This window comes from Miscanthus floridulus, chromosome 9, assembly GCF_019320115.1.
Source record: "Miscanthus floridulus cultivar M001 chromosome 9, ASM1932011v1, whole genome shotgun sequence".
Classification (NCBI taxonomy): Eukaryota; Viridiplantae; Streptophyta; class Magnoliopsida; order Poales; family Poaceae; genus Miscanthus; species Miscanthus floridulus.
Window position 1 is genome coordinate 17,207,974 of NC_089588.1, and position 12,116 is coordinate 17,220,089.

Below are 12,116 nucleotides of genomic sequence, written 5' to 3' on the forward strand. Positions count from 1 at the left end.
CATGCATGTGCTACCCTTTACACAAGCTAGATTTCTGGTTAGTCGATGCATATTGGAGTAAAAGTATAAATAGTTGGTCAAATATGAAGCTCCAAAATATCAGAGACACAAGGATTATTCTTTCACAATTTTGATCTAGAATAGCTGTTCAGATTTGTTCTGCCGCCTCTATTTTTTTTGGGAAAAGAAGGCAAAAGGCTATTTTGCTTAATTGAACTCTTGCTGATGGGACACACAACTTGTTTCATCTGACTGAGCATAGAAGTGTGAACTCTGAGTCATCTTTTTTTTAGACAATGGAGTTATCATTTTCACTGTATATTAATTTGACCAGCCTAATGCAAGCAATAACCAATGTGGATCACCTTTGTTAGACCTTATGGTCTTCAGCTAGTGTTCTGTAGTGCAAATTAAGATCTGATGGTGTTGGATATGGATGGGATAGTAGACAAAAACATTGTAGGGAAAACACTGAAGTATGAAGTGACTGTAACCTTAATTGTTGGCTCAGAAAATCATAACCGTGGTCAACTATGATCCTTTCAGTAAAACAATTTTTAAATGGACATGTATCGTAAACATTTCTGTTGCAATGTTTTCTCAATTTGCTTACTTTACTTGAGTTTCTAATATAATTTCTACCGAATTTCAGGGCGTTTGAATGGAGAGATTTAGCAGCAACTGCTGCAGCTTGCGCCCTGCAAGAGGCATTGATCTCTGCATTGTTGGCCCAATTGGATCTTAGATTCAGATCTGAAACTACCAGAGGGCAGCTTGGCCCTTGGCCGCTTAGATTGAATGGAAAATACAATGACCTATTTTTACAATGACACTCCCTTGCCTTTTATAGGCAAATGAGACTCCCACTTGCTACAATATATTTCAACCACTAAAGTGGATGCTGAGCATATTCCTAACACTAAGCTTGGAAGCCAAGGAAAGTAAAAAGTGCAGGAAAGTAAGATACAAGTGCTTTAGCACTAGGTTTATCTATCAATCTCCCCCTAAGCCTTGTGCCGAGCACTAGAGGTGATCTTCTATAGCCCAATCCTCTCCCTCATCTCCTGGAACTTGGACTTCCCTAGCGACTTGGTGAAAATGTCAGCCAGTTGATCAGTAGTGGCTGGCCTTGATGCTTCCGTCCTCCAAGCAATCTCTGATGAAGTGGTACTTGATGTGGATGTGCTTGCTTCTTTCATGGAAGACAGGGTTCTTGGCCAGAGCTAGAGCAGACTTGTTGTCCACCTTTAGCTCAACCACATCCACCTTCCTGCAAGGAGCTCTGCCAACATCCTTGACAGCCACAGCGCCTGTGTTGCGGCAGTGGTGGTGCCGATGTACTCCGCTTCATAGCTTGAGAGGGCCACCACCTTCTGCTTGAGGGACTGCCAGCTGACCAAGCAATCACAGAGGAAGAACATCATCCTGGTTGTGCTCTTGCTGGTATCCACATCGCCGGCGAGGTCGCTATCGTAGTAGCCGATGAACCGCGCCAAGTCGGGGGCCCTTCCATAGTGAAGACCATAGTCAAGGGTGCCCGCCACGTAGCGCAGGATTCTCTTGATGGACTGCAAATGCTCCATCGTTGTCCGCTCCATGAACCGTCTCATGTACACAACAGTGAACGCGATGTTCAGCCAGGTATGGACATGGTAGAGCAAGCTCCCGATCATCCGCAGGTAATGGGTTGGATCGACCTCCTCTGCCATGCTCTCCCGACTTAGCTTGAGCTTCTCCTCCATCAGGGTGTGGGCTGGATTGTAGCCTGTCATGCCGCCGAGCTCGAGGATGCACTTAGCGTAGTGGGTTTAGCGGAGGGCGACCCCGGTGGCATCCTGGCGCACTTCAACGCCAAGGTAGAAGCAGAGGAGGCCGAGGTCGCTCATGTCAAATGCCTTCTTCATCTGCGCCTTGAACACCTCCACCTTCTGCTCTTCAGCGCTGATGATGATGAGGTCGTCGACGTAGATGCCGACCAGTAGAACGTTGCGTCCGCTGCCCCGTTAGTACGCCACCGCCTCATGCGCGCTCTGCTTGAAGCCCATCTTCTTGAGTGTGGCGTCGAGCTTTGCGTTCTAGGCGTGCGGTGCCTGACGTAGGCCATAGAGTGCCTTGTGCAGGTGGTACACCTTCCCCACTTCTCCGGCGACGGCGTAGCCAAGTGGCTAGCGCACGTAGACCTCCTCCTTGAGGTCACCATTGAGGAAGGCGAACTTCACGTCCATGTGGTGGACTTGCCACCCCTCTTGAGCCACCAGCGGGAGGAGGACACGGACTGACTCCATGCGCGCCATGAGGACAAAGGCGGCGTCGTAGTCGATCCCCTCCTACTGAATGAAGCCGCGTGCCACCAGCCGCGCCTTGTGTTTGATCATTGCGCCCAACTCATCCTTCTTGAGCTTGAACACCCACTTCAGGGTGATAGGGCAGTGGCCGTCAGGCAGTGGCACCAGCTCCTAGGTGTGGTTCTACTCGACAGACTTGAGCTCCTGCTCCATCGCCGCCCGCCATGTCGGATCACCCTGCGCCTCAGCGTAAGTGGTTGGCTCACTGGCGTGCGTCAGATGAAGTTGGGTGAAGAGCCTCTTGGGCTGGTCCGGTGAAGACTGGTCACCGAGGATGCTTGCCACCGCATGGTATCGCAGAGGCTCATCATCGTAGTAGACATCCAGGTGGTCTTCATCGTCCTCCAGCGGTGTGGCGTACTCGACCTTCTGCTACCCTGCGTGCGCTGGTGTCACAACGGGTGAGGTAGAAGACACCGAGGAGGTCGGCTGGTATGCTGGAGAGATCGGCTGCGGTGCTAGAGAGGTCGGAGCTGCTACCGATGGGCTGCCGACCACTGCCGATGGGCTGTCGACCACTGTCGATGGGCTGCCGAGCTCCCCCAGATTTGGTGATGGCGAACGAGGCGGAGTTGGTGAAGAGGTCGACGCTGGTGATGAAGACCCATACATCAATAAAGATGCACCTTGTGCTTCCTCAGCACCTCTAGCCCATGCATACTCGATAGTGAAGTCGTGAAGCATGGTCACTGACCCGTCATCCACCGCCTTGTCCCATGCCCAGCCGCGTCCTTCATCGAACATGATGTCACGCGCCACGCGCACACACCGTGTTGCCAGGTCAAGCACACGGTAGGCCTTAGCGCCCTCTGTGTAGCCGATAAAGACCCCCGGCGAGCTATGATCATCGAGCTTGCCGATGTGGTTCAGCTCCTTAACGAAGGCGAGGCAGCCAAAGATGCATAGATAGCTAACCGCCAGCTTGCGCCCGTGCCAAGCCTCATACGGCGTCTTGCTATTGAGCGCACTGGTCGGAGAGTCATTGAGTAGGTGTACGATGGTCATCATGGCCTCTCCCCAGTAGACCACCTGCATGCCGCATTATTTGAGGAGCGCGCGCGCCACTGCCACCACGGTCTGATTGCGGCGCTCGACCACACCATTCTACCGCGGCGAGTACGGCGCGGACTAGTGGCGCTGAATCCCCTTGTCGATGCAGTACACCGTGAACTCAGCTACCGTGAATTCACCACCATTGTCCGTGCGGAGCACCCAGAGCTGTGGCCGCACTTCTTCTCCACGGCTGCCTGGTGGCGCTTGATGGCGTCCGCAGTTGCCTCCTTGGAATTGAGCAGCACAACCCACATATAGCGGGTGGCATCATCGATGAGTAGTAGGAAGTAGCATTGACCTCCAAGAGTGGCCGGTGACACTAGACCGCATAGGTCGTCATGCACCAGGTTGAGCTGCTCGGTGGTGCGGTAGGAGGCTTGACGCGGGAAGGGCCGGTGCTTCAGACATAAAGGTGGTTGCTTCCTTGGTTCATCTTAGCGAGAAGACTACGACCTCTATCCCAGATGCGCAGCACGCCGTCCTCAATCTCCACCCACGAGCCATTCTCGTCCAGCTGCCCGACGCTGATGATGGAGTTCTTCAAGGCCGGGATGTAGTACACCCCGGTGAGAAGACGGTGCTCCCCTATCTTGGCCTTGAAGATGACCGAGCAGACGCCCTTGATCTGGACGGCAAAGGCATCACCGAACTTGACGGAGCCCTTCACGCCGGAGTCCAGGTCGGAGAAGAACTCATGCTAACCAGTCATGTGGTGCGTCGCACCGGTGTTAAGGTACCAGCCATCGATCTTGTCATCGGCAGCACCTTTGCCGAGGAAGGCGTGGGCGTGCGGTTCATCAAGGTGGAGCTCGGCGAAGCCAACCGACCTGGAAATGGGAAAGCTTGGACCTTTCACACCCTCCCCTGTGTCTTGCTATAGCTCGACGCACCCGTGCGCCAGGAACAGGATGGCATCCTGCTCTTCAGCTTGCGTGACGTGAGCCTGCCCACCGTGGCATGGAGGAATGCTACAGTCCTTGGCCTAGTGGCTAGTCCTACCACAGTTATTGCAGGTGTCATCCCGAGCTGCATTGCGCTCGCCCATGGCGTCGCCATCAGCGCTGACCTGGCCCCGGGGTCCCTTCTCCTCCTTCTTGCCACCGCTTGGACGCCGATGATGCTCCTTGGAGCCGGACAAACTAGATCCTTCCTCCTTCTTGTCGAAGGCGCGCCACTGCTCCATCGTGTACAGCAGCTTGCCTCCGGCGGCGCTCGGCTCGGTGTGAGGCCCCTCACGGTCTTGAACCGCCTTGAGCCTCCCGGTCACGTCCTCGACGGTGAGCTGCTCGAAAGTCGTGGAGCGTCTCGATCGACATGACGATCTGCCCGTACTTCCTCGACATGCAACGGAGCAATTTCTCCACCGCGCGCTCCTCCGTGAGGTCGGTGTCGCCATTGTGCACCATCTGCTCCATCAGATTGGTAACACAAAGGGCAAAGTCCTCGACTTGCTCACCAGGCTAAAAACGAGGCCTTCCCACTCCCCTCGGAGGCGCTGCAACGTCGTCCGGCGCACATGATCTCCGCCGATGCATGCTGCGGCTATCGATTCACTTGCTAGATTTGCCGTAGCCTTGTTGGCGAGGGAGGTGCCGAGCTCGATGGGGACGGCGGCGCACAACGCCTCCAGCGCCCGGCGATCGTCGTCGTAGTCAACGCCACCAACGTGAACCGCCTCCCACAGCCGCCGGGCCTGCAGCTTGACCTTCATCAGCAGGCTCCACTCGTGGTATTCGACTTGGTGAGCATCGGCCTGGGCGTTCCCGCTCTGGAGTCATGGTAGACCGTCTGCAGCACCGGGGACGCCACTCTAGTGACGGCGACAGGCGGCTTCGCCCGACCGGGCTACGCGATCCTTCGCTGGCTCCGTCTCCCGCTCCATCTTGGCGCGCACTGATGCGGCCGCGGCTACCGCGGCCTGGGCCATAGCCGCCGCCGCCTGCCTGGCCGTCTTGGCCGCCGCTGCAGCCGCAGCCTCTGCGGTAGCAAGGCGCATCGCACGATCGTTGGCTCTGGCACCCACGGCGACGCGCGCTCTCATGATCTTGCGACGGTGGACATGGCGCTCGCTCACTCAAGAACCCTCTATGCTCCGATACCAGATTATTGGCCCGATTGGATCTCAGATTTATATCTAGAACTATCAGAGGGCAGCTTGACCCTTGGTCGTTTGGATTGAATGGAAAACGCAATGGCCTATTTTTACAATGACACTCCCTTGCCCTTTATAGGCAAAGGAGACTCCCACTTGCTACAATATATTCTAACCACTAATGTGGATGTTAAGCATATTCTTAACGCTAGGCTTGAAGCTAAGGAAAATAAAAAATACAGGAAAAGTAAGATACAAGTGCTTTAGCACTAGGATTATTTATCATACATCTACTATCAGAATCTGTTATCGGTCGTTATAGATGACACATGGCAAGGGTCGATATATAACGTCCGACCGTATGTTTATATAACCAGATGGATCAGGCAACCTTGAGTCTGACAGACCCCTCCGGAGTTAACATGTTTGCTGCCATGTTTGATGAGATTTGGACTGAGCCGCTAGGACAAGTATTGTATAGACGGTTGGATAGATGATTATTTCTTCATGGTCTTGCATTTCTTTGAATGACAATATATTATTAGTTGGTTCTACTAAAACTGTGATGCAAAGTTACATTGGGAGGTCTCATGAAATATTTCTGAAAGGCTTACATTAGTGTGGAATTCGTATCCAGTAAAATTCTGGTTATTCTATAGTATGCTGCCAGATTGCTTCAATGGTTGGAGTGTGTAAATCTTGCTTCAAGTGTTTAGATATGTCATGTGATTCTTAATTCCTTAAACACCCAATCTGGGCTGCAGCGATGGCACAAAAATAACGCAAATCAGAGTTCAAAAATAACGCAAAAAGTCATAGAAAAAAACAAAAAAAATTAACTACGACAAAATACCCCCTCAAATGAGACTTTGAGTCGAACAAGTCATCCTAGTCCTAGGCTACATAACTATGAAACATTTATTTAAATTTAAATTTTTATTTTTGGAAGATAATTTTTATCTTTATTTTTGTAAGACAACTTTCATTTGAATTTGAATTGTTGCCAATTGCCAAAAATTAGCCTATGCTGCGCGCAGCTGCACTACTGGATTCAGGTTCTTTGTCGAGTGCTTGAGGCACTCGGCAAAGGGCAAATTGCACTCGGCAAAGAACACACGGCAAAAAATTGATCGGCAAAGAATACACGGCAAAAAATTTAATGTATCACACGTAAAAATAATGGCTTTTTGAATCATTAAATTCCATTATTCGTACCACGTGCAGTTCAAATTTATATTTTTCGAAAAAATTTAAGTAAACGAAATAAAGTAACTAAATATATAAAAAATCCACAAAAAATCCCCAAATTCTAACGAGGAGTTCTTGATACTTTAAAAGGGTTGCACAAAAAATTTGGAGGCCAAAAAAAACTTTGCCGAGCGCCGTGGTCTTTGCCGAGTGCCAAGAATAAGGCGCTCGGCAAAGAGGATTTTTGAATTTTTTTTTAAAAAAAACTTCCTCTTTGCCGAGTGCCTTCACAGTGGCACTCGGCAAAGGTATTTCAATTTTTTTTTAATTCCTCTCTTTGCCGAGTGCCGAATCAGTGGGCACTCGACAAAGACATTTCAAAAAAAAATATTGAATCTTTGCCGAGCGCCGGGTCAGGAGCATTCGGCAAAGTATTTTCCAAAAAAAAAATCTTTGCCGAGTGCCTAACAGCAGGCACTCGGCAAAGAAGGACGTGACCGAACATCGTTCCGTGGGGCAGCCTATGCCGAGTGCCGCGATTTTGCCGAGAGTCTGGCACTCGGCAAAGAAGTCCTTTGCCGAGTGCCCTTTTTTGCCGAGTGTGGCACTCGACAAAGAAGATCTTTACTGAGTGCCCGATTTTTGACACTCGATAAAGCAGTTTGCACTCGGCAAAGGCCCTGTTTCCAGTAGTCCTGTGTGCCTTCTCAAGACTGCCCTAGAATAGGCTACAACTCCGTTGTCGCACTCGACCAATCATGGAGAGGTTCGGCTCTTCTGTATCTACACTCACTACTGGAAACACGTGCTTTGCCGAGGGCCTGAGGCTTTCCCGAAGGCCAAATCTCGGGCACTCGGCAAAGACACTCTTTGCCGAGGGCCAGCCACAGGAGCCCTCGGCAAAGAACGGCCCTCGGCAAAGAGGCCTTTGCCGAGGGTACGGCCCTCGGCAAAGACAGGCCCACGACAAATCAAATCTTTGCCGAGGGCTGAGGCCCTCGGCAAATTAGTCACGGCGGCCATTTCCCGTCAAGCTTTGCCGAGGGCCACCCGTTAGGCCCTCGGCAAAGGTCAAATTTTTTTTAAGTCTTTGCCGAGGGCCCTATACCAGGCCCTCGGCAAAGATTTTTTTAAAACCAGTTTTTCGGCCAAATTTTTTTTTTATAAATCGCCTTTGCCGAGGGCCCGAGGCTAGGCCCTCGGCAAAGAAGCCCTTTGCTGAGGGCCCAGATCTACGGCCCTCGGCAAAGGTTTTTTAATTTTTTTTAAAAAATGCTTTGCCGAGGGCCACGGGTCAGGCCCTCGGCAAAGAGCCCTCGGCATTTTTTTTTGTTTTTTAGCCCAGTTTTTTTATGGTGCTACAATACATTGTTTTGAACTCAAATCTAAAATTTAGGCCAATTTTGATTTTGTTTTGTATATTTCCTTAATTTATTTCGATTCTTTGATTTTTTTCGAATATGTCAAATTTGAACTGCAGGTGCATGGAATATTGCAATGTAGTGTTTCGAAAAATGTTATTCCATGCACCTGCAGTTCAAATTTGACATATTCGAAAAAAATCAAAGAATCGAAATAAATTAAGGAAATATACAAAATAAAATCAAAATTGGCCTAAATTTTAGAATTGAGTTCAAAACAATGTATTGTAGCACCACAAAAAAACTAGGCTAAAAAAACCAAAAAAAAATGCCGAGGGCTCTTTGCCGAGGGCCTGGCCCGTGGCCCTCGGCAAAGCATTTTTTTAAAAAAAATAAAAAACCTTTGCCGAGGGCCGTGGATCTGGGCCCTCGGCAAAGGACCAAACCCTAAATCAGGCCGCAGCCCAAATTCCCGATCGGAATTTGTAAAAAAAAACCGCTCACCATCTCCCTCCCCACACGCCCGCTCTTGGCCGGCCCCCGCGCGTCCACAACCGCCGCCGCGCACCCCGCCACCGCGCGCCCCACCTTCGCGCGCGCACCCCGGCCGCCCCGCGCCTCCACCACCGCCGCCGCTAGCCCCGCCGCCGCGCGCCCGCCGCTGCGCGCTCCGGTCGCCCCGCGCCTCCACCACCGCCGCCGCGCGCCCGCTGCTGCGCTGTCGCGTGCCCACTGCAGCGCTGCCGCGTGCCCGCTACCGCGCGCCGCGCCGCTGCGCGCCTGGCCACCCCGCGCGCCCCACCGCCCCACGCTCGGCTGCCCAGCGCGCCCCGCCGCCCCACCACGCCCAGTGGCGGCCGAGGTTGCGCCCTGCCTCCGTTCCCCGTCTCCGTCGAGCAAGGGGAGGTCGACCGCCCCGGCCGGCCCTCCGGTGGCTCCCCCTCGCCGGCCTTCCCGCCCCGACCCTAGCCCCCAGGCCGCCCCCGTCGCCGGCTGCTGTTGGAGGGGAGGAGGCAGAGGGTGAAGTTGGAGGAAGAAGAGAAGGAGAAGTGGAGAAGGAGGAAGGGGAAGAAAAGGAGAAGAAGAGGAGAAGGAGGAAGGGGAAGAGAAGGAGAAGAAGAGGAAAAGGAGAGAAGAAAGGGAAGAGGGGGAGAGGAGTACTCCAACGCCGCTCGACCTCGCCGGAGAAGAAAGTGACCCCCGTACCGCGACGCCCGACTCCACTGCAACCCTAGGTAAAACTCTCGTTGTCGGCCTTCGTGCCGTATGTGGTTGTGTGGGCCTTCGTGCCGTAAGTTGATATGAGGGCCTTCGTGCCGTTGTGGTTGTCGGCCTTCGTGCCGTTGTGAATGTCGGCCATCGTGTCGTTTTTTTGCAGGTTTTGGAAACCTCCCCGTGCAGGGGAGGTGCTGCCGAAATTTTGAACAAAAAATAACCTATTGTCTTATTATGCAGGAGAAGAGTACGTCGGAGGGGACCCGGAGGACCCCGATCGTCTTCGTCGACGTCACGGTTCTGCCTGCACTGCGTCGCCTCACCACTGCGTTGATTCACCACTGCCCCGCTAGCCTTACTTCACCGACACCCTAGGTATAAATAACCTCTTTTTGCGCATGTCTGTCGTAGCCTGCGCGTAACCCAGTTAGGCGTCTCCCGTCCGAAAGAGATACGGTCATAGGTATGCGGATCTTTGCGTATCTGCGACCGTATCTGTTTTGGATTGTCCACGTTTTTTGGACAGCCCGTGGATGCGTAGATGGGTTAGTTTCCATGGTCCGCTCCGGTCCGAGAAGGAGTTTCGGCAACACCTCCCTGTTGTTCTCCGGATACACACTCTCCCTTGCAGGACGTGTATCGGGAGAACAGCGGGGAGGTGCTGCCGAAATTCTATCTCGGAGAGGAGCGGAGCATGGAAATTGACCTCATCTATGCATCCGCGGGTGGGATTAGGACCTATCCTCACCTATTAGACAGTAGGAACACCGCGTAGATGCAATTGATGGTCACAATACTCTATGCTATAAATGTTAAAGGATGGAGGACCGTCAGTGGATGTACATGGGCTGGAGAAGCGGGAGTGACTACGACTATGAATGGGTGAAGGGGACAGATGGTTTCTTGAAACATGCATTTGGCCCAGGAGCAGGAGGACATTCTCTAGTTTGGTGTCCCTGCAGCAAATGTGACAACATGAGAAAAGTAGACGAGAAGACCATGGGTAGACATCTTGTGTTCAATGGTTATACGCCTGGCTACCAGTAGTGGATCTACCATGGTGAAGCAGATCGTATAAGAGCGGAGGTGGTGAGAGCACGCCTCGAGGCTTTTGATGATGATGCCGGGGTAGCAGACATGCTAGATGACGCCCACCAAGCTCACTTCGCTGAATGACGTGAGAAGGAGGAGATGGAGGAATCCGCAAAGGACTTCTACAAAATGTTGGACTCGGCACAGAAACCCCTTCACGAGCGTACAATGATTTCTCAGCTAGATGCGATTGGACGCGTAATGGGGTTGAAGGCCGAGTTAAACCTAAGTCGAGAAGGCTTCGATAAGATGTTGGCCGTGTTTGGCACCATGCTACCGGAGAAGCACACTTTGCCGACGAACTTGTACGAGGCAGAGAAACTCCTTCGTATGCTTAAGATGCCGTATGACAAGATACATGTTTGTCCGAAGGGGTGTGTCCTATTTAGGAAAGAACACAAGGATGCAAATTACTGTCTGAAGTGTAAATCCTCCAGGTACCTGGAGGTAGACTCTGGTGATGGTCAGAAGAAGCAGCTTCCGATCCCCGCAAGAGTGCTACGTCACCTTCCTTTCCTACCGAGGATCCAACGGCTATTCATGACTGAGGAATCCGCGAAACAGATGACATGGCACAAAGATGGCAAACGGTACAATCCTGGGAAGATGGTACAAATAGCGGAGTTTGTACGCTCGGCACTGATGGCCTCGACTATCATGGTAGAGTTGAGGAAATCTATGAACTCTCATTTCATGGAGACGAACCTCTTAAACCTGTCATGTTCAAATGCCACTAGTTTAATCCTCGATCAACGAGACGAACCGCTCATCTTGGGCTAGTAGAGATTCGAGAAGATTCCATCTATCCTGGAAAAGATGTCTACATTGTGGCTCAACAGGCCATGCAGGTGTATTATACTCGATACGCCAACCAAGACAAAGAGGATCTTAAGGGTTGGGCTATTGTGCACCAGGTATCTCCACATGGTAAACTACCTGCCCCAAACGATGATGATTACAACTTCAACGCAAACACATATGATGGTCAGTTCTATCAAGAAGATGGGCTACCAGGCACGTTTGAGATAGTCTTACCCGAAGCAATCGAAATGGAAGTAGACAACGAAACGGTTGATGACGAAGTCGATGGAGATGTGGTGGTAAATGCCAAGGACATAGCAATGCTTGAGCGATTACTTCTAGGCAATGACGACGATGACAACATAGAACCTTCGGATAGTGTTGCCCATTTGGACAATTTTGACAGTGATGATGAGACCTATGATCCCAATCATGAAGATTATTCCTAATACATGTAATACTATGGTTTTTTAATTTGTGTTTTGTTTATATATTTTGAATCTATTTCTAATATATGTACTAATTAGTCTTGTTCATTCTTTGTGATTGCAGGTGATTGTACAAAGATGGCGAGCAGACGTCCACGCCGTGACACGCCCTCGGTTTACGGGAGAGACCGCCCTCTCCTTCGAGGTGAGGGGTCGTCGTCCGGGGTAGCATCCGCAGGAGGTGACGAGAGGAGGACCAGGGGCAGCCGCCGCAGGAGGCAGCGGTCTCCTCCCTCGACACGTGACGAGGTGCTAGAGGAGGAGCACATGACGGCCACGGCCTCGTCCTCATCGGAGGATGAGAGGGGTCAGCAGACGGGCGACGGAGACGAGGCGCTCGAGGGCGAGGGAGGCGAGGCGCTCGAGGGCGAGGGAGGCGAGGCGCTCGAGGGCGAGGGAGAGGGTACCGCTACCCGGACTCTCTACGAGCGAGGTCCCGCGAGCCTTCCTCCGGTTCCGCTTCCTCACAACCGCTCAGTGA

The 12,116-nt window shown here is 52.0% G+C and overlaps 1 protein-coding gene across 1 annotated transcript; it reads right to left on the bottom strand.

The window, feature by feature from the left end:
• Window positions 1–1,247: 1,247 nt before the first annotated feature.
• On the bottom strand, window positions 1,248–1,772 carry LOC136479339 (secreted RxLR effector protein 161-like). Its single transcript, XM_066477233.1, has one exon. It carries the CDS (start codon window positions 1,770–1,772, stop codon window positions 1,248–1,250), a length of 525 nt encoding a protein of 174 aa, XP_066333330.1.
• Between the last annotated feature and the right edge of the window lie 10,344 nt (window positions 1,773–12,116).